The sequence below is a fragment of the Elephantulus edwardii genome, unplaced genomic scaffold (genome assembly GCF_000299155.1).
Source record: "Elephantulus edwardii isolate Elephantulus edwardi_28Jun2011 unplaced genomic scaffold, EleEdw1.0 scaffold00003, whole genome shotgun sequence".
In the NCBI taxonomy this organism is placed as follows: domain Eukaryota; kingdom Metazoa; phylum Chordata; class Mammalia; order Macroscelidea; family Macroscelididae; genus Elephantulus; species Elephantulus edwardii.
This window is the reverse complement of record NW_006399753.1, coordinates 10,499,826-10,521,919: the sequence shown is the minus strand read 5'-3', so window position 1 is coordinate 10,521,919 and position 22,094 is coordinate 10,499,826. Positions and strand designations below refer to the sequence as shown.

Sequence of the window (22,094 nt, the reverse complement as noted above, 5' to 3'; positions counted from 1 at the left end):
TACTGGTAGGTTCAAACAGTTGCACTTCCGGTCAGCAGCTAATTATTTAACCACTGTGCCATGCCGGGCTCCTCATACACTGTTATGTGCTGTCAAGTTGATTGGCACTCATATAAGGAGTTGCTAAAATCGAAACCACTGCTGTCATGTTGACTGTGACTCACGCCGACCCACCAGTAGGTTTCCAAGTTGTGTATCTCTATGGGAGCAGACCATCTTTCTCCCGAGGGGCATGTGTGAATGCGGACGACTCATCACTCAGTAGGTCAATACGTTACACACTAAGCGTCAGCGCTCCTCCAGTAACTGAAAATGAAGGTGCTCTGGTGGCCTAGTGGTAAGGAGTAAGGATGCTAACCCAAAGTCACAAGGTTTGAATCCACCAACCACTAAGCTGTAAAAAAGGCAATCTCCTCCAAAAACCTGCTGAAGGCTCAGCTATGAGTCGCTTCCAACTAAACAGCATTTACCAACAACAGGTAAAACTGAGGAGATAATCCACTCTAAAATATAGCATGACAACAGTATTCCTCAATAAACGGAGTGGCTGTGGAGACTTGGAGTCTTGATAGCAAATGTCCACTCTCTTGTGCCCTCTTCTCTTGCTTAGCTTTGATCAAGCCAGCTGAAAAAGGCAAGTACTATCCCGTTGGCTAGAAACAGATCCCTTAAGTTAGGTCCCATCAAATGGTGGTAGGACAGCCCAAAAGATGCTTGGTTTTCAAGAATCGGAGAATTCATTCCAGATGGCCAGGGTTGGCCCAGAGACCTGAGGACGCCACCACTGGATGTACAAGCACTGAGGCAGTGAGGGCGCCTGGCCACATGCTGGGGACAGAACGAAGGGAGGCAAGATGGATAAAACACACTGAGGTCCAATGCTGCTCTCCCAGCTGGCTCGTAATTGGGAAAAATACTGACAAGTCTTCCATCCATGGCCTGTTACGACTAACATCGTAACATCATCCCCATGGTGTGTGAGGGGCAGGGAGCCATGCCACGTGGGTAAATTCCGTAATTCCACATGCAGCCCCTCACTCCTGCAAACAACTGAGATGGAATTAAATTCAACTCACATGGGCGAGTCGATCAAATCTGGCAAACAGCTCGTTGAGCATCCTGACCAGTTCCTGAGCGGACAAGGTCGTGGAGAGGTTGGTGAAGCCTTTAACATCTGCAAAAAGAATGCTGAACAGCAGGGGAGGGGCGGGGAGAGAACATATTAACATCTAATTACTCTGGGAGAACCATCCTCACCATCCCAATAAAGAATCCTCTCTGGGCGCTTCCTCTGCTGCCATGGGAGTCAGGAGAACGCCCAGGTCCCTCTCAGCTGAGAAGGGTGCCACTAAGGAGCTGAGAAAACACCGGGGCACAGCAGAAAGCCCTCCCATTGTGGAGGGGTTGGAGTGTGGGCGCGGCAAACAACCCCAAAGGACGTGTGTTCCTGCAAACTGACTGGCTGGTCAATTGCTCCAACCTGCAAATGTTAGGAGCCTCCTAACAAATGACACAGCTCAGACAACCAGACACACTCACTCCATCGAGATGCAAAGCCACAGGGGTGCAGTGGAATGGGACCATCTGAAGACAAGCAGTGCCAAGACTCCGGAGCTGCAGGAGCAGTCCTGGGACGGCACGCCGCGGCACGTCTGCTGGGGCAGGAACTTACAGCTCTACAATAAGCAAAGGCCTCTTAGGAGACAGGAGCAGACTGGTCCTCCCTGGCCTGGGCCCCAGGTGGTATGGCTTTGCTTCAATTCTGTGACCTTGATATTTCCGACAATGTCTACAGTGTGATTTCAATCACCCCTAGACCTGTCGTCTGCCGCGTAGCCTTTCGTTCCCCGATTCTCTTTAAACCAGCCAGAGTGGAATGCTTTTGCTGACACCACAGCTGAAACTACTTATGCTATCCCTCATGCTATTCTGAACTCTTGCTCCCATGCTTTTCGTGTATAACGCTACTGATTTAGTATTTATAAACTCTGGCAAGATGGCTGTTAAAATGGGATCCTGAGACTGTCCACGGCCACACGCGAGAAGGGCAGGGCTGGGATTCTAAAGCCGCTCTGCCTCTCTTTGGAGGGACCTCGCCACTCTGATTCTCAGCGCAAAGGAGCTCTGGTGGCTTAGTGGTAAGGAATTTCACTTCTTTTTTTTTATTAATTTTAATGAAAGTTTACAGAGACTTTGGATTTCCATTCATTCACTGTTGCCCTTTTCTCCCTGCCCAACCTCTCACCCCCAGTTCGCTCTTCTCTTTGAAAAGTAAAAGAAAAATTATTTCACTATTATACAATCCCTCCCCTCAAGTCCACTCCACTGTGCAGCCCTCATTTTGAAAAAGAAAAAAATTCTTTCCTTATTATGCAATGGAATTTACTTCTAATGCAAAGCAGGCAGTTCGAATCTACCATCTACTCCACGGAAGACTGAAGACAATCAACTCCTGTCCGATTTACTGTCTCTCAGAATCTTCTGCAGGGTCCACTACAGGTCAGTTTCAGCTATTGTAAACAGCAACATACTGTCTAGCGGGGAACTCTGCTAAAGAGTTGAGCTGGCAACTCAAAGGCACACAGTCTGCATCCACCACGTGCTTCGAGGGAGAAAGCCGGGTAATCTCCCGGGTAATCTCCCGTGTGACTGGAGGGCCAGCTGTGCGTCTCCTCCACCTCAACAGCACGGAACAAGCACACCTTCTCTAGCACAGCGCTGGGTACACTGTCTGCCTGGGCAGAGTGATGGACCAATGGGTGGAAGGCTGTATGAATGCAGGGGTAAGTAGATGGATGGATGGACAGGTGGGTGGATGGGTAGGTGAAAGATAATGTACCAAATAAATATTCACAAAGGAAAGGAAGGCATAACTTCTTTTTTGTCTAATTTTAAAAACAGGAGGAGTAGAAAGGAGTAGCCCTCTGTGCCCTGCCCCCAAGGTCTACAGATCACATTCTGATATTATTTTTTCCAATTATTGACATTTTAGCTTTTACTTTTCCTACTCAGAATGTAAAGGAAGGGACATTTACTGCAGGGGATGCAGGCAGTAAATCAACAGGCGAATCTAATTGCATTCCTCAGACATTCTTCTCGAGCCTCTGTTTGGAAACGTGGAGCTCTGTGATGAAAGATCACCAGTTAGTTAACGAGCTTTCGGCCACGTGAAGGGAGGCACCTGCACTCAGGTAGCCGGTCCTGGCAGAGAGAGGACTGGTGCCAGCACACGGCCCAGGGAGGACGGGCGGGCGGCGTCTCCTTGCGCACCTGACGTTCTCGTAGCGGTGGATGTAGATCCGGTGGAACTGGTGCTGCAGATGCTCAGCCTCCACGTTGGTCATGTCGTTGATCATTTCCAGGACGACAAACCTGGGCAGCACGGACAGCACGAGCCGCTCCTGCAAAGAAGGAAAAGCGAGGGTCCCGTCAGGCTGATCGGCGACCCTCAGATGATGGGTGGGGGGTGTGGGTGTCACAGGGCGCTGCAGGGCACCTCTGAGGCTCTCTTGAGGGATGGCTTATTTCATGACAGGATGATGGCACATGTTTACTGAGCCCTCATACTTGTCAGGACTGTGCTGGTTACTGAGCAACCAGCAGCGAGTCCAGTGGACAGTCTACTATGGCAGAGCTTGCATCCAACAGGCGAGAAACACATGTATTACCTCCCATGCACCCCGCACTTAAACACCGCCCAACAACAGATGATAAGATAATATCGGGCTGAAGGCACTATTCCCATCAGAGAGCAGGGATCAACTTCTATGGTTCCTCTAGGATTGGTGTCACCACTATGTTGAATTCAATGGGTCACCTCCCACACAAGGCCAGACAGAATCCTTAGTAAAGCTTATTTTAATAATAAAATAATATGTGGTAAGAATAGCTGTAAGTTACACACATATGCTATTTCCTAGACATTTTTTTAATACTGACAACAAATTGTTTTGTAAAATCTTTCTCCACTGACAAGTTACTAGTTGCATTATTAGTAATTGAAGAGAAACCTTTAGAAAAACTTCTCCCTTCTTATAACTTCTCCACCATTCTAAAAAAAAGTTATTAATATAGATTCACAAATACTGCTACCACAATACTGCAGCTGTTACACTAGAAAATGAGAATATCAGTGACGATAAAAGACAATAACAGAAACAACATCTAGTGCTTGTATCAGGTGTGAAACCCAGAGGCAGGTTTTCAGAGGCAGTAACTGCATGGGATGAGGTTGTCCATCCTTCTCCCACGGAGCAACTGGTGGATTTGAACTGTGTGCCTTTGGGATTGCAGTGCAGCTTCTTACTGCCCTGCCAAATAGCAAGTAATATGAAGTGTCATTGTAACTGGGTGACAGCCACAGCCTAGTCCTGAGAAAATTACTGTTGTTGCTGAAGGTTCCATAGAGTGTGCTCCAACTCATAGCAACTCCTATGTTCAATATTGTGAAATTTGACCCAATCCCCTATTCATAATCCCTGCTGTGCTCGACTCCAATGGTGCAGTCGTATCAGTTCATCTCCTCCTTTCACTTACTGCTCTACCAAGCATGACGCCTTTCTCTGGGGACTTGCCCCTCCTGATAACATACTGAAAGTATGTGAGATGCCATCCTTAAAACGGTCAAAAAGTAAATTAGAATAGAGCTTTACCCTTATAAGTATATGGATACATGTAAATTGTGGTTATGAAATGTGGTTTTGTTGTTACAACTAACTAGAGAGATACTTTAGTAAACAATAGGACATTTCTGATGAAACACTACACAAAAATTTAGAGTAATTTTGGTGTCGCCATCACTGCCAATGTCACCTGGAAAGGTCCATTCCCCCTTGGTTGATGTCACTGATGACTGCTCTAAGGAAATGATTTAAACTGGCATCTGAAGGCTTGCAGTCTGCTAGTCTCGTGCCGTGAAAGAGAGCCCCAGGGAGAAGACAGTGCCAGCGCCAATGCCCGAGGCAGGGCAAAGCAGCGGTGCATTTGGAGAGCAGTAATGGGGGCACAGGCAGTAACGGCTGGAGGTTGAGGTAGGTCTGACCGGCCAGTAGAAGATGTAGGCCTTGAAGTATTAGTCCAAGTGGAATTCACCCAGTGGTTCTAGGCAGAGGAACAACAGGAACGGACTTATATTTAAAAAAAAAAATTACTGTAAAAAAATTTTACTGTAGTTTGAAGAATTAATTGGGGTAAGGGAATTAATGATTGATATGTCAGTTAGAAAGCTCCTGCAGCGGTCCAGGCAAGACATGATGGAGGAGAAAAGGCTTGGCAATCAACTGGAGATAGCAGAAACGAAACAGGGCATACCCCAGTGATGGTTGTACTATCATGGAAACACAGAAGAGTCTCAAGCATTTGCTCGGTTATCACAGAAGGAAAGAAATGCAGACAACAGAACGGACCTAAAAATGGGCAATGTTATTCCACTACAATCACCATCAAGATACAAACCAGGTTGTCTTCCTAGCAAGGTGAATGAGTCCTACAAAGATGAAAGAGTTTACCTTACTATAGAGCTGAGTCTAAGAGTGGTGTGTTCTGTGATAAAGACTGGTGGGATTTTATAAAACTCTGGCTTCTTTTTTTAAATATTTTTTATTTTATTTTATTATTTTTATGTGCGTGTACCGTCAAATCAGATCTGACTGGTACAGGAGGAGATTGCCCCTCCTTCCCCAGCAGAGCTTCTGGTGGATTCAAACCGTGCACCTCTGGGATTGTAGTTGCAGCTTCTTGCCACTAGGCCACCAGAGCTCCCAAAACTCTGGCTTCTTGACATCTTTGAAATCTTAAAGTGTTGTAGCTCAACTTTCAGAGAAGGATGGATGACTATCAGGTGAACTATATCACCAGGGAGTTAAGCACACATTAGAACAATCAACCACATAAGATCAAAAGGACAGTAATGGCCAGGAATCAAGTTCAGAAGGCAGGACGGCTGGGGAAAGAGGGATGAATGGAAGCTGGAAACAGGGGAGAGGTGGGAAGAGTTCTGTTACAACACGGAGACTATACTCAAGGTCACTAAAGAGAATGGGCATGAACTCTCCAATGGGAAGCCAGGTGGTTATTTACGAGTGTTGCATTAAGGGTGATGTCTGAGCACTTGAGGGGGGAGTAATGGTGGTTTTAAGTTAGGAAGAAAATGACAGAGAAATAAAAAGATAATGTTGGCACAACCAAACCAAAACCCAAACCAAATGCTGCTGAATCGACCCCACGTGAGTCAGAATCACAATAAAAAGTAAAAAGAAAAACTAAGAACACATGCATTCTAGTTATCACCGTCTCTTATCTCCGTGGGCATTTAGGATTTTAAAACGCCCACCATCCATTCTTCCAGTGGTTCCTTAGAAGCCCCTGGAGGATAACCAAGCAGATCTGTCTTGTTCATGGACGTGTGGAGTCTGGGTGCGATTACACTACTTGCACAACCTGAACTGTGACAACGTGACAGCTAACTCTTGCTGGAAATTCTGGAGAGATGGGAGAGGCCTGACTTTCTAATCTGACAGGCGTTTGGGTCCTGCTTCCAGCACTTGATAGTAACAGCATGAGGCTCACCACTTCACCTCTCCATGCTGTAGCTCCTTAATTTGGCCAATGAAAATGAAATAATCTACTTCACAGGATTGCTGGGAGGATTTGGGGCAATAAACCACAAAAGGGAGAGTTGACATTAGCGCCCTCTTTCCTCCTTTGTTCTCTACTCAGTCCGTAATGAAATGCTCCCGGAGCTTGGTATGATGAGCATTCCCGTGGGGAACCCGAGGACAGTGCTCCTCACACGGCCCCTGGGCCAGGTCCACTATGGGTCTACGAGTGCCATCTGGCCACCTCCTGGCTACTTAGAGCCCTCTTCATGTAATCACTGCTGGTCTGCAGTAGCGCTAATCACTGCTTGAAGGGGCACAAGTGCTCTCCTGGTGACTGGAGATGCCATTACAGCTGTGGAGCTCTCGGCTGACCCTCTGAAGACAATGGAGAGTACAAGCTGCCCTCACATCCCCTGGACTCCAGGGTCAGCGAGTCAGAGTGTCTGGAAGCGACACACGGTTTTCACTTGTCTTGCATTAAGGGATTATCTAAGACTCAAGAGGACGAAGTGAGGGTCATAATTTAGAGAATGACCCAGAGAATATAATATGACAGTGACCCACATAGACTGCACAGCAGACCACCTGCTGGTGAATATGTACCTGACCTATGCCTACCTTATGAAGGGGAGTAGAACTGTGCTTTGTAGCATTCTCTAGGGATAATTTTTTTTTCTTATTTGATTGCCAGGTCTTTCTTCCATAGTACCTGGGGGTAGATGACATCCTTTTGTTCAAGAGCCAAATGGGTTCATCCCTGTACCACCCGGGGGTTTCTGGTAAGTCTCCTTTTCTCTTGGAGGTCTTGAATCATCACAGACTGTCTAGTAGGTTTCCAAGGCTTTAAATGGCACAGGGGGAGACGTAATCTCTCCCATGGAGCTGCTGGTGGAGTCCAACCACCAGTCAGAGCAGCCTTTGGGGATAAGCTTTGAGGATAAGCTTTGAGGATAAGGATGGTGAGACTTTGACCCACATACTTGGGGCAGACTTTGTCCAACATACCTCTCGGGAGGAACTAGTTCCCAGGAAAGAAGTCATGCTGGCAAAAGCAGAGGGTCAGTGAATGAGGAGAAGAGAGAGCTTGTGAGGATGACCAGGACTGGGCAGGGTTTGGTTCTGTTGTATGCAGGGTCACTACGAGTTGACACCAACTCAACAGCATGCAACAACAGCAGTAAAGGGGTAAGCTGTAGAAGGCCTGTCTCATGGTGGCATTCTTGATGGTGCCAATGCGGTGCCTGATACAAGATGCTCCAAGATTTTCATCTAACTACAGTCTACAGGCAGCAATGAACCTTCAGTCCCCAAGAGCCAATACATCAGGTCTTCAAAGGGAATTGGAAAAACAATGAACATAAACATTCTACAGCACCCAGACTCACCAGGCTCTAGGCAGCTGTGTGAGGGGCAGTGGCCCGAAGTAACTGGAAGCCGTTTTCTGCAAAGGCTGTGAGTTTTCCTGGAGGTGGCTTATCAAAGTCAACTTCCAACACTTTTATTTCACTGAGAGTTGCTCTCTGCTTGAGAAACATCATTTAAATCCCCTCATACACAAGCGAAAAGGCAATGGGAAGCTTGCCCCTTAATACATTCCCCCAGTGCCTACTGAGACAAAATAAAATTTCCCAGCTTTGGATCTGAAGGAACAGATTCTTTCCTGGAGCCGGATGGAGCCCCAGGGTGGCCACGGAGGCCGTATCTTGCACATTTTTCTCTTTCTTGGTTTTTCCTATTTGCAATTAAAAGAAAGAGGCTTCTGATTTATTCAAAGTGCATTCATAGCTCTTGTGTGGATGCCTCTCTCTTCTCACATAACAAATCTTCTGCAAAAGACCTTTTATTAAAAAAGGTATTAAAAAAAACACAACAAAACAAGACAAAGATGTAACTTTGAGGACTCAGGTGCACCTGATCCAGTCATAGGATTCCCAGTCTTGTCATATTCATGCAAAAGTCGGACAATGAGCAAAGATGAAAGAAGAACTGATGCATCTGAATCCTGGTGCTGGTGAAGACTAGTGAATACACCACAACCCCAGAATGTTAGCTTAGGTTAGGTTAGTGGACTTCAAGAAGAAATCAGAGAGAATGAGAGAAAGCTTAATGCAGCTTTATTAAAGGGGGGAAAGGGGAGTTCCCGGGCGACACCTCAATTCTTTACACTCCTCCATGAGCTTGATCTGCCTTCCAACTGTTCCTCTTCTAATTGTCCTTGGGAACACCCCTCACAGGGGTTTTCTGCCTCTTACGATCACAAACCTTCTAAACATAGAAGAGTGAAGAAATCTGTGGAGGAAGAAGTGGAGCCAGAGTGCTCCTTAGAAGTAAGGATGGGAAGACTTCAGTTCACATTCTGGGCATGGACTTCCACTGTAACGCCACATGGCAAAAACAAGGAAAGATGACAACTTCTTTAGCTTACGTAGATGCCTCTACTTGGGTGCTCTGTTGGCCTAGTCAAAAGAGAGTTGCACTACCAACCCAAAGGCTCGGAGTTCGAATCTACCAGCAGCTCCTTGGAAGAAATTTGAGTGATCTCCTCCCTTGAGATTTACAGTCTCTGAAAACCCAGAGAAAGGTCAGCTATGAGTTGATTCCAACTGGACAATAATAAGTTGGGTTTTTTTCTTTCAGTCTGTTATGCTGTTACGTGGCATTAAGTTAGAAATGAGCCTTAGCTGACCCCGCCCTCCAAAAGGTCTTTAAAGGAAATATGTTACATGGGAGGAGAATGTTCACTTTTTTCTCGCAGAGCAGCTGGTGGATTCGAACTGTGTGCCTCTGGGTTGGCAGTGCAGCTCCTTACATTAGGCCACTGGAAACTCTATGAATAGTGCTCAGGTCTTTTGTTCATAGGGTTGCTATGAGTCGTCTACAACTCGATGGCACCTAACAACAACAACAGTGGGAACAGAAGGGAACAGGGAAGGTGGGTAATGCAGGTGGCACTTGGGGATTGGAAATCAGCAGCAACTACTTAGTGATTTTACCAAGAACTCACTTGTTTTCTGTTCTTCTAACCCTCACTTGACCCCTTCCTAATTCTGTGACTCTTAACCTTTCTGTACCCCAGTTTCTCCATCCATAAATTGGAGGTGATAACAATAACATGGTTTTGGGTTTGCTGACTTTGTATTTCTAGAAGACATCCCACACAATGTCCAGCATATTGTAGATGCACCCCAAGTGTCTGTCACATCCCTGGTAGGCACACTCCCTTTCAGGCACCATCAGATGACAGTTGCTGTGCTTGGGTGTCACTGTGAAGCCTACTGCACTTCCAGAGAAGGGAGATGACACTAGAAATACGGGAATCGGACCGACAGAACATGCACACAGCAGTGGTGCCACACACTGGAAAATCCTGAGTCATGCTTTTAATTTAAGATTTTTTTCCCCCGTTTTAACTTTTGTTGGCAAAATCTTGTCTCTGGCATTTGAGCTTGTGTCTTAAATGGCTTTCTTTCTTTCTTTCTTTCTTTTTTTTAAAAGTGGCTTTGACAGAGTTCTCCCCAGAACAGTCTCTGAACGTGTGCGCACAATGTGCTGGAATTGTTATTTAATTGGCTTCTAACAGCATATTCCAATTCTGCCCTTCAGACCCCAGACTGCTTCATTAGGATGACTAATGATCAGATAACACCCACAGCTACACATTCCTGACGCGAGCTTCCAAGAACCCTGATTCCACTCAGAAACCGGGGACTGAAGTGTCTTGTTTCCTGGAAGGCTTGAGTTGAATCCTGGTTGAGCGGAGTAGGCGACTCATCCTGGGAACTTCCATGACCTCTTGGAGCCTCAGTTTACCTACAGAATGGGCATTATACAACCCTTTGTATTGTTGTTGTGACTAAACCAAATGACAGACTAAATGACAAGCCACCTATTACACATCCTTAGACAGATCTCATCAAATGCTCATCAAATGGTAGCAATCCCTAGATGGGCTGTAATTCATCTGACCTTGACCTGTATTGTTCCATAAAGAATATCTATAATGCCACAGACTGTCCAGATACAAACAAATATATCTTGGAAGAGGTTCAGCCAGAAGGCTTCTTAAGACTCCAGGATGGTGATATTTTGTCTCAAGGATCCCAGGCAGGGTATCAGGAGGACCAGTCCCTGGAGAAGGAAGTAGTGTTTCGTGAAATAGACGACTGTCAAAGACAGAGTTCGGCAAATGAGCTGTCAGCGCGGCTGCAGCAATGGGCACAGACACGGCACCAACTGGGAGGTTGGTGTAGGGCTGGGCAGTGTTGGTTCCCTATCGCTCTCTGCGGGTCGGCACCACCTACCGACCTTGACAGCCTTGCTATGTTATGGAACGCAGTCACAAGGTCCAGGGTGGAGGGAGCATTAACCTCCATTTGAGCTTTTCAAGAAGGTAAGGATTTCTCAGGTCTCCTTGCTGTAGTTATCAGATATTTCACACTGAAAACCTTGAGACAAAGCTTTCCTCCTTCCCTCATCTGTCCAGTTGTGACTGGACCCTGACTGCGCTGTCTGGAGAATATTTAAAATTGTAACTGAAGCTGTTCTGTTTAGCATCACCCTCCATCGGCTGTTCTGGATAATTCCAGTAAGAAGGTGCTCACTCTTCCCTCGGTGTGCAGGTCCCTGCTAAGTGGAGAAGCTGGTACATTGATGTACATCCCTGCCATCAATTACTACCTCTTCTCAGGTAGAGTGAGTCCTCACATGCTGGCAATGCCCCAGCCATCAGCGTAACTTAGCCATAGCACCTGTGACCGTCTTTAAAGAGGTCCTACCTTGATATATCAACTGTAACGTTGTTGTTGTTACGTACCATAGAGCCCAGCCCCACAACATCCCCACAGTCACTGCTACTGTTGAGCCCGTGTGACAGGCACTGTGTCTGTCCACTTCATGGAGAGATTTCCTCTTTCTGGCTGACCCTTGACTTTACCAAATATGATGTGCTTCTCCAAGGGGAAAGCTTTTATTATTGTTTTTTAAAAATGTGGTGTGTGTGTGTGTGTGTGTGTGTGTGCGTGCGCGCGCACACACCGTCAAATCAGATCTGACTGGTACAAGAGGAGATTGTCCCTCCCTCTCCAGCAGAGCGTCTGCTGGATTTGAACTGTGCACCTCTGGGATTACAGTGCAGCTTCTTGCCACTAGGCCACGAGAGCTCACCAAGGGAAAGCGTTTTTAAAGAAGGGTGGCGGGGTTTTATCACACAGGTTTTCCTACTGTGATCAGACACAGAAAACATCACTAAGTATAGTGCCATCTGTAATAAAGACATGCAAGTACTGTTAGAGAATCTTCAGAGGAAAAATCCACTGAAAACATAATCAAAGAACTGAATATAAATGCACTTACTAACTGTCCAATCCTGTTCAAGTTACTGGACATCTCTGACTATGAGACAACTGAGGTGTGAAAGACTGACAGTGAACCGACCTGCCTGTTCCCCGAGGGTGCCCCTGAGAACGTGACACTGCAGCTGGGTGTTTGTGTTGGTTATCTGTTGTTGTTATTAGGTTGTGTGAAGTTGGCTCCGACTCCTAGCAACTCCGTGGAAAAAGGAATGAAACGCTGCCCCATGCTGCCCCATCCCCACGTCTGCCGTGCTTAAGGTCATTGTTGCGTTCACTGAGCTGCTAGAGCAGAGAAGGCTACAAGTGGACACTGCGAAGAAACAGCAATTTATCTTACAGCTTAGAAGGTATGAAGTCCCAATTCAGGGTGCCAACTCCAGGGCAAAGCTTTCTCTCTCTATTAGTCTAAGGTTCTGTTCTCCTTCAGCATCTGCAGAACTCTTCCTCAGAGATTGCCCCATATGCTGGCCTTACTCTGTGTTGAAGAACTTTCTAGCATGGGAACTTGGATCAAAAGGACACACTCCGCTGCCTAGAAACTCTTGCGGTTAGTCCAGCAGTTCCTCTCTCTACTTGGTATTTTCTCCTTTCATCTCTTTGGGGAAAAATATTATAGGCCAAATGTTATACTTCAGGGATGCTTCCCTTGTATCTGATCCAGGCAATAATGGGATCAAGGGTGTTGGCTCCTGTCCTTAATCCTCTTAAAATTGTTTGGTTTATCAGATCACAGAGAATCATTGTGTAACTTTTGCATTATAGCATCGCACACATCCATCACAGACATACAATAAAAAACCAGTAGTAAAGAAGGAAGAATTTCAAGCTTCACTGAAGATATTGCAAATAAAGGCCCACAAGACTGACAGAATTGAGGGGTTTCAGGAAAAATGATCATGAAACAACATATGATCAAGAGCCTGTGGTGGTAAAGGAGAAAATTCAAGCTGCTCTGAAGGAATTGGCAAAAACAAGGCCCCAGGATTTGACGACATACCAATTGATACCTTTCAGCAAACAGACTCTGTCCTGGACAGGCTCACCAGATAATGCCAAGAAATAGGGAGGAAAACCACCTGGTCAACTGACTGAAAGAGAGCTATATTTGTTCCCACTACAAAAAAAAAGGTGACCCAACAGAGTGTGAAAATTATTGAACAATATCATTAGTATCACATGCAAGAAAGATCCTGTTGAAAATTACTTAAAAACAACTAGAACAGCACATCAACAGAGAACTGCCAGATATGCAGGCTGGGTTTAGAATAGGCTTTAGAACTAGAGATATTATAGCCAATGCCAGATTTATCTTGGATGAAAGCAGAAAGTACCAGAGGAATGTCCATCTGTGTTTCATTGACTACGCAAAGGCATTTGACTGTGTGGATCACAACAAACTGTGGCTGAATGGGAACGCCAGAACACTTGTCTGTGCTTATGTGAGACTTACACTTGGACCAGAGGGCAGTCATCAGAACAGAGCAAGGAAACACTGCATGGTTCAAAATCAGGAAAGGTGTACACCAGGGATGCATCCTATCTCCATACTTTTTCAATCTATACACGGAATAGATAATCCAGGAGGCTGGTTCTCTATGAGGAGGAAGTATGACACCAGGATAGGAGGAAGGATCACCAACAACCTGCATCATGCAGATGACACAACCTTGTGGGCCACAACTAAGGAGGACCTGAGGACTGCTGCCTTCAATATAGATTGAAGCTCAACATCAAGAAAACAAAGATTCTCACCACTGGGCCGACTGACAGCATCACAACAGATGAAGAGACTGAGATTGTTAACAGCTTCATCTTGCTCGGCTCCACAATCAGCACTCTTGGTACCAGCTGTCAGGAAATCAAAGGATAAACGGCAATGGGAAAATCTTCTGTCAGGGAACTCGCTAGAGTACTGAGAAGATGTGATGTCAGACTAGAGACTAAGGCGTACAGAATCCAGGTTACAGTTTTTGCAGTTACATGCTATGCAACAGAGAGCTGGACAGTGACTAAGGATGACAGAAGAAGAATCGATGCCTTTGGGTTGTGGTGCTGGAGAAGAGTCCTGAATCTAGCATGGACTGCTAGAAGAACAAACAGGTTCATCCTGGAAAGGGTAAAACAGACAGTCTTGTTAGTTCTCTTGCTAGTCATGGGATTCTCAGTTCAGTTCTGCAAGGCCGCAACTCAGAGCATTAATTCAATTTCTGTCCTTTTTCACTGTCCAACTTTCAGATGCATAAGAATAACTGAAAAGCTGGGCAATTTCTGTCTGTACAATATGAAACCAATGAGTAATAAATCATTTTTAAAATCCTTATAGTTACCATCTGATCCCATATAAGACCTACTCTCTCAAACTCAATAGAGCAACCCCTGGCTCAAAAAGATATGACCGTGTAAACTATCAGAGGCAGTTGTTATTGCTGGAGTATTCATCTCAGAAGTTCTGAGAATGGGGGTTTAGAGACTGAAAGACCTCGCTGTATATCATTTGACCATTTTGTATTAATTTTGTGGCTGCTCATGTCACAATTCTCAGTTCTCTCATTGATAAGAGCAGTAAGGAGCTGCTCCAATCCCCAAGCTGTTGCATGGCAGAAATAGGGGCACGTTCCTCCCATACAATTAACTGTGTCTGAAAACCTGCTGGAAGGTCAGTTATGGGTTGATTCCCCCTCAGTATATAACAACAACAAAGTACTGAAGAGCAATGGTGCCACTCTGGAGACTAAGGTGCAGCTGATACAGGCCATGGTCTTTGCAATCACTTGTTATGCGTCAGAGAGTTGGACAGTGACCAAGGAGGATAGAAGGAGAATTGATGCCTTTGAGCTGTGGTGCTGGAGAAGAGTATTGAGTATACTATGGACTGCTAAGAAAACAGATTCATCCTGGAGAGAAGAGTATTGAGGGTACCATGGACTGCTAAGAAAACAAACAGATTCTTCCTGGAGAGGGTTAAACCAGGCTGCTCCTTGGAGGCAAAGATTCTGAGGCTTTGTCTGACTTTGGACATGTTGTAAGGAGGGACTGGTCCTTGGAGAGGGACATCATACTTGGGAGGGTGGAGAGACAATGTAGGAGGGGAAGACCCTCTATGAGGTGGACTGATTAAGTGACTGGGGTAATCGAGGTGGGTGTGGGTCGCTATGAGTCGCAAGCACTCGACAGCACATAACAACAATGACAACAATGATATAACAAGAACAATACCTGTTTGGGGGTACTGCACGAAGTGATGATGATCTACATAATACCTAGTACACCCAAAACCAAAACCAAGCCTTTTGCCATCGGTAGATTCAGATGCATTACAGAGGGGAACTCTGTAACGGAGGAGAATGGCTAAACTTTTTTTCTGGCTGTAATCTTCATGGAAGCAGGGCATTAGGCCTTTCTTCCATGGTGCCAATAGGCGGGTTTGAACCATCAACCTTGTAATTGAGTGCAAATTGTTTTTGCATCATCCATGAAGCTAAAACACTGACTTCAATAAACATCATTTCTTTTACTTTCCCCCTAGATTTTCTGAACACACAACTCTGAATTTCACTTGGCTTCTCAGTTCTACTCTTCCTTTCCTGCCACAAGTCTCAAGTCAGCCATAAACATGTTTCTCTCGAAGGCCCCCAGTTTCACTGGGTAAGTCAATTAGATTTATTCCTAATTTATCTATCTTCTCTGAGTGTGTTTCTTTGTAATTTTAGTAGCTTTCCAAATCCTTAGTTCCATGGACAACAAGGACTCATCTTTCATACTACTTTTATCCTTAATATCCTTTGAGCTGTGGTGCTGGAGAAGAGTACTGAATGTACCATGGATTGTCAAGAAAACAAACAGATTGATCCTGGAGAGGATAAACCAAGCAACTCCTTGGAGGCAAGGATTCTGGGGCTTCGTCTGACATACTTTGGGCATGTTGCAAGGAGGGACAGATCCTTGGAAAGGGACATCATGCTTGGGAGGGTGGAGGGACGGTGCAAGAGGGGAAGACCCTCTATGTGATGGACTGATTCAGTGACTGGGGTAATCGGGATGGGTGTGTCAGAGGCAGTGCGACTGGCACAAGATAGAGCAGGGTTTAGGGCTGTTGTACATAGGGTCACTATGAGTAGCAAATGATTCGATGGCACATAACAACAACAACATCCTAAGCAGTGTCTGACGTACCATACATAACAGCAGAATTCCTGTGTGAATATTTCACACTGTGTCCTTAAACAATACTCGGGATGAGGGAGAGTGGACAGACTGCAGGCAGGACAAGAGCGAAGCAGACTGATGATCTTAGAAAGCACCTGCATGAGACACACTCTCTAAATTGACTAGAGCCCCCAGGGATAAACAGTGAGTACCTATTAACTGCTGCCTCCCACTGACCAGAACACAAAATTTTTGCTAATGTTTCAAGATAACAGATTCCAATGTGAATAGTTAAATGCAGATCAACATATGTCCATCGTCTCTCATCACATGAAATACCACACGTGCGTAGTTCTAACAGCCATAAACTTATTCCTCACAGTTTAGGTGACTAGAAGACTGAATTCAGATGGCCAGCTCTAGGGGAAGGATATCCTTTGAGAACTCTCATGGAAGATCTTTGTTGTCAATCTTCCCCTAAGTCTAAGAGATGCTCCCGTGAGGGATTCTGCTTCCAAACTGCTCTCCTCCGGGCTCTTCTTTCTCAGAGACAGGAGGTACCACTAGTCTCGGCTCACTTGTGTAAAATCTCTTCTATATCTTAAAAGAGATTAACTCAAGATACAACCCAACACTGTAGATCTTATCCTGCCTCATTAACACAAATGCCTGAAGTACTACTTCATTAATATCATGGAAGTCAGAATTTACAACACATACAGTAATTACAGCAGACCACAAAGTGAGACTAATTAAATAACACTGAGATAACAGACTAATCAAAGTGGCATATATTTAGGGAGAACAAAACACAATCCATAACAATCTTTCCTGCTAATCTATTGAGCTCCAGTAATCAACGAGGCTGGGACAAATTTGCAACTTATGAGATAATAGAGTTCAAAACTTGAACTTTGTATTATTGACCTTTTTTAGGAGAAAACAACTTAAAGTAATATTTTTAAAAAGGTATTTTTGAATGCCCTTTTTAGCCTGGGCAATGACATTTCTTATATCAAAAACACTGTGACATTCTTTGAAGGCCAACCATATTTATCAGTCTTTTTCTTTAGGTCCTTAGTTAAAAGTCTACACTCATTTAAAGTGGAAAATGAAAAAAAAAATCTTTGTCTGATGGGCATTTAGGAAATGAGAAGAATGAGGCTCAATCCAGTTATAATCCTGGTCTTCCTAGCCTTTGGTTTTGTTCTGAGACACAGGGTGCGTTTGAGTCCATTTCCTAACTCAGTAACTTTTTGCTTATTTGCTTTCAATAAGCTTTTGGAGCCTCACTCTATTTGTAAAATGTGATGATGATTAGCCTCTACTGGTTTTGTAAGTGTCTCATGTGAGAGTGGTAACTAGAGTCATTGGTACACAGTGGGGGCTTTTACCACAATAGCCCTTCTCCATCTTAAATATAACAATGGATCAGAAAAGGTTAAGATACCAGCATCTACTTCTGTCCATGTGCCTATCTTGGTAAGTTACAACTCTCTGTGTAAACTGTATTTTTGAAAAAGGAATAATATCCGAAGTCTTAGAGATTTTAGCCCAGTGTCATGTAGACCTTCTGGGAAAGGAATTTTAGACAATCCAAACTTAACAAATGTAGTATGTTGTTCACAAAGATGAACCTGATAATGCCTCTTGAGTAGTGCCCTCCCTGCACCAGTCAGTTTGTCCTGCGGTGGTGGCTCCTTTTTATATTGGATGCTAAACCACTACCACTTAAAATACCAACAGAGTCTCCCATGATGGACAGATTTTGGTGGCACTTCCAGGCAAAGACAGACTAGGCAGGAAGACTTGGTGATTTACTTCCAGAAATCAGTCATGAAAACCCTGTGAATCATAACAGGATATTGTCGAATATGGAAGGCAGGAGTGGCATCCACTTCCCAAATGTCTCGCCTCTGGAAACTCTATGAACAGTGCTCAGAGGTCTTTCATTCATAGGTTCGCCGAGTTGTCTATGACTCGACGGCACCTAACAACAATAACAATGACAACATAGAGCTACGTTGGCCTAGTGGACAGGAAGTTCTGCTACCAAGCCCAAGGTAGGTGATTTTAATCTGCGGCACTGAGGGCTGGTTTAAATTTTTTTTTGTCTAACATTCTTCTAAGTGGTATAGAACTGGTCTGTGCAGAGGTAACTCGTGGTTGCTGTGATGTTAAACACTGTGACACTGATGTGTCAAATGCGATATTGGTCACCCATGGTGGAACAATGTTTGGTGGAGCTTCCCGATTAAAACAAGCCTGGAAGCAGGAGTGGCATCCACTTCCGAAATGACTTGCCTCGGAAACTCTCTGAACAGTGCTCAGGTCTTTCGTTCATAGGATTTCTATGAGTCATCTACGACTCAACGACACTTAACAACAATAACAACAATGATGCTGGCCATAATAATGGACTTGTACATATCAACAATTATGAGGATGGAGCGGTGCTGGTTAATGTTTTGTCTCATTTTATGTTAAATTGCCATGTGTCAGTACAACCTGAGGATAACTAACACCACCAATGGCATACTCAGCTATTCTGTCTTTCGCTCTAGCATTCCATGCAGGCGCTCTGGTGGCTTGGGCCTAGGAAGCTGCACTGCTAAGTCAAGGCCATATTTCTCTGGCAATCTGAATCCACCTGGAGCTTGAAAGGAGAAGGTGGGGCAATATTCTCTCATGTGATTTACAGCCTCAGAAACCAATGGAGTCAGCTATGTGTTGCTTTTAACTAGATGGCAATGAGTCGAGTTTGACGATGAATTTTTAAAAAGCAGTTTTACTCCAGCGTCCAGGAATAAGTCCTGTGCTCAAGAAGGCGATCATTCTCCATGTTTGCATCTTCAGGAGACAGCTGGGGCAGTGGGGCTTCCAGAGTGTCATCTTTCATGAAGAATAAGCAGCCGGTCCACACAGTCTCCATGAGGAGCATTCCCTTCCCAAGAGTGGGTTTAACCAATTTCAAAAGGACAAGATCCTTGTGGTCCTGCTGTTTAATGGTGCCAAGGTGAGAGTGAGCAAGAAAGTATTTTATAATTTTATGAACCCTCAACAAGTCCTTTCTAAAATTCATCATGGCTCTAGGAATTATGCATGCCCTGGATGTCCTCCTGACTACATATTTGCAAATGTCACACTACACATCAATCTCCTATTCGATTACATTCTAAAAGAGCACGAATCCTTGGCTCTCTGACTATTCAATTGCATTTCCTTCAATAAACAGTAGTGGGGACCACGACGTGCCTCCTGCTGAAAAGTGAATGAAGTTCTATGTCCAGCCTTTTGCATCCCAAGGGCCATGCTGGGAAAGCCAGGTGAAGGATGAACCCGACCAGAAACAGAGCTCTGCAATGAACCAAGAACCTCATCCTTTAGGAAAACAGACAAACACATCTCACTGCTGCTGAGGTGGTTCTGGGACTCATGGTGACCCTCCATCGAGTTTCCAAGCCTTTAAGCCTCTTTATCATCTTTTTATAAATTTTTTTAAATTTTATTTTGTGTGTGTGTGTACCGTCAAATCGGATCTGACTGGTACAGGAAGAGATTGTCCCTCCTCTTCCTTCAGCAGAGCATGTGATAGATTCGAACTGCGCTCCTCTGGGATTGCAGTGCAGCTTCTTGCTACTAAAAGTTCCCTCCAAGCCTTTACGTCTCGATAGGAAGAAATCTTCCTTTTCTGGAGCCTCTGGGAGATTGGAACCATCTCTGAGTCAGTAGCCTAACTCATAATGAACTATGAACTATGCCAGCAGGCCTCCTTGGAAACCCTGACGTGCTTGCTTTATGCCACACTTTGGTTTTGTCCACCTGTTGTTATTGTCTCTGAATTAAGGTCACCGCAGACTTAACTGCATTGCAACGAAGCACTGTCGAGTCCTTTGCCGTCCTCATGACTGATTTCAGATGGAAACTTTGTGACCTTGGGCTTTTTGATGGCTGATTTTCCAAAGTCGATCATCAGAGCTTCTTTCCTAGCCTGCCTGCATCTGGAAGCTCTCCTGAAATTGGTTCAGCACCAGCCCAACACACAAGCCCCCACTGACAGATACATGGTGGCTGGGTATGAAGTACACTCCCTGGAACTGGAATCCAAGACATCTGCTCAGAAGGTCAAAATTCTAGCATTAAACAACAGTGTGTCACGTTCATCATCCTTCAGGCACTTAGAATAAAACACACTTCACAATGCTCCAGCGCGTCAGGTCTGATTATCTCCATATAGTCCTCAAAGACCAGCCTCTAGGTCAGAAGGCCCTCAAAATACCCACTAGATTCCAATGGGCACATGCAGACCAGCCTTTCTGAGCACAGTGAAGGTCTGGGGAATCATTATCTTCTGACTCATGGGTCTCCGTGAGTCAGAGCTGACTTGATTGCAGTTAACAGCAACAAGGATAAAGCAACGTCTTGATAAATGGAGAAAAGACTGACGTTGTCAAGGATTTCATTTAACTTGGCTCAACGCCCATGGAAGCTGCAGTCAAGAAATCAGGTGACATATTTCAGTAGGCAAATCTGTGAAGGACCTCGTGAAAGTGTTAAAGAATAAAGACGTCACTGTGAGAACTAAACCATGCGGTTTCAATCCCTTAGAAGCATCGGAAAGCTGGACAGTGAATAAGAAAGACTGAAGAAGAACTGAAGCCCTTGAAATATAGTGTTATCAAAAACCATGGACTGAGGGGAGCTCTGGTGGCCTAGTGGTAAGGAGCTGCAACTACAATCCCAGAGGTGCAAGGTTCAAATCCACCAGATGCTCTGCCGGGGAAGGAGGGACAATCTCCTCCTGTACCAGTCAGATCTGATTTGACGGTACACACACACAAAAATAATAAAATTAAAAAAATAAAAAAAACCAACACCATGGACTGTCCGAAAAATCAATCCATCTGTTTTGGCAGAAATGCAGCCAGAATGCTCCTTCAGTGAGAAGGTTGTGAAACTGTATCTCATGTTTCAGGAAGGACCAGTCCCTGGAGAAAGACATCAGAGTTGGTAAAGTAGAATGTCCATGAAAAAGAGAGATACCTCCAAACACAAGATGGATTGACAGCGAGGCTGAAACAATGAGCTGACCCGGCCATGGCTGAGGTCGTTACAGCACTGGATAGAACTCTCTCTCTCCCAAGATCACTGTGTGATGGAACCAACACCATGACATCCAGCACCGAGTTCTTAAAGACACAATTCCAAATCATAAATACAATTAGAAGAGCCCCTTTCAGGGCTTTGTATTGTTGCTACTGTGTACTGTTGAATTGGATCTGACCCATAGCTGACTTTCTGGTGGGTTTTCAGGGGCAATTAATCACATCATCCTGTGGAGCAGCTGGTGTATTCGAACTGTGTACCTTTGGGATTGCAGTGTAGCTCCTTACTACTGATAGGCCAGAAAGCAAGAGGATCTGACGCTTAAACTTTATAGCTTCTAGAAAAACCCACGTTTGACCAGGGAAACTCTTCCATTATTCTAAGTGTTGAAAGATACTAACACCTTGTAATCAACACCTAACCAGTGGCTGCCTGTGGAAAGGTAATAGTACATGCCAAGTGTTAAAATGTAGCTATTTCCAAAGATATCTGGTCATAATTAGTCTACAAAATGTGCTTCAGAAAGCTGTTTGAACAAGATTTCAGATACACATACTCTTACAGCTTCTAATTCAAGTGTGAGGACTCTGGTGCCTTTTTAAAATTGATAAACTTTTCATACACGTTGTTGTTATGTGCCATCGAGTTGCTTGCGACTCATAGCGACCCTATGTACAACAACCCTAAACTCTGTTCTGTGCCAATTGCACCGTCTCCAATACACCCATCCCAATTACCCCCCATCACTGAATCAATCCACCTCATACAGGGCCTTTCCCTCCTGTGCTATCCCTCCACCCTCCCAAGCATGATGTCCCTCTCCAAGGACCCATCCCTCCTTACAACATGTCTTAAGTATGTTAGACGGAGCCTCAGAATCCTTGCCTCCAAG

The 22,094-nt window shown here is 44.9% G+C and overlaps 1 protein-coding gene across 2 annotated transcripts in view; it reads right to left on the bottom strand.

Moving 5' to 3' along the window:
- Positions 1-22,094, bottom strand: part of ADCY8 (adenylate cyclase 8 (brain)) — a 225,251-nt gene that overhangs the window by 126,516 nt on the left and 76,641 nt on the right. For both annotated transcript variants that reach the window (XM_006879284.1, XM_006879285.1), the window contains exons 3-4: positions 3,271-3,401; positions 1,077-1,188 (exon numbers count right to left, since the gene is read on the bottom strand). In XM_006879284.1, the coding sequence (XP_006879346.1) occupies positions 1,077-1,188; positions 3,271-3,401 (243 nt within the window). The remainder of the gene's footprint in view (positions 1-1,076; positions 1,189-3,270; positions 3,402-22,094) is intronic.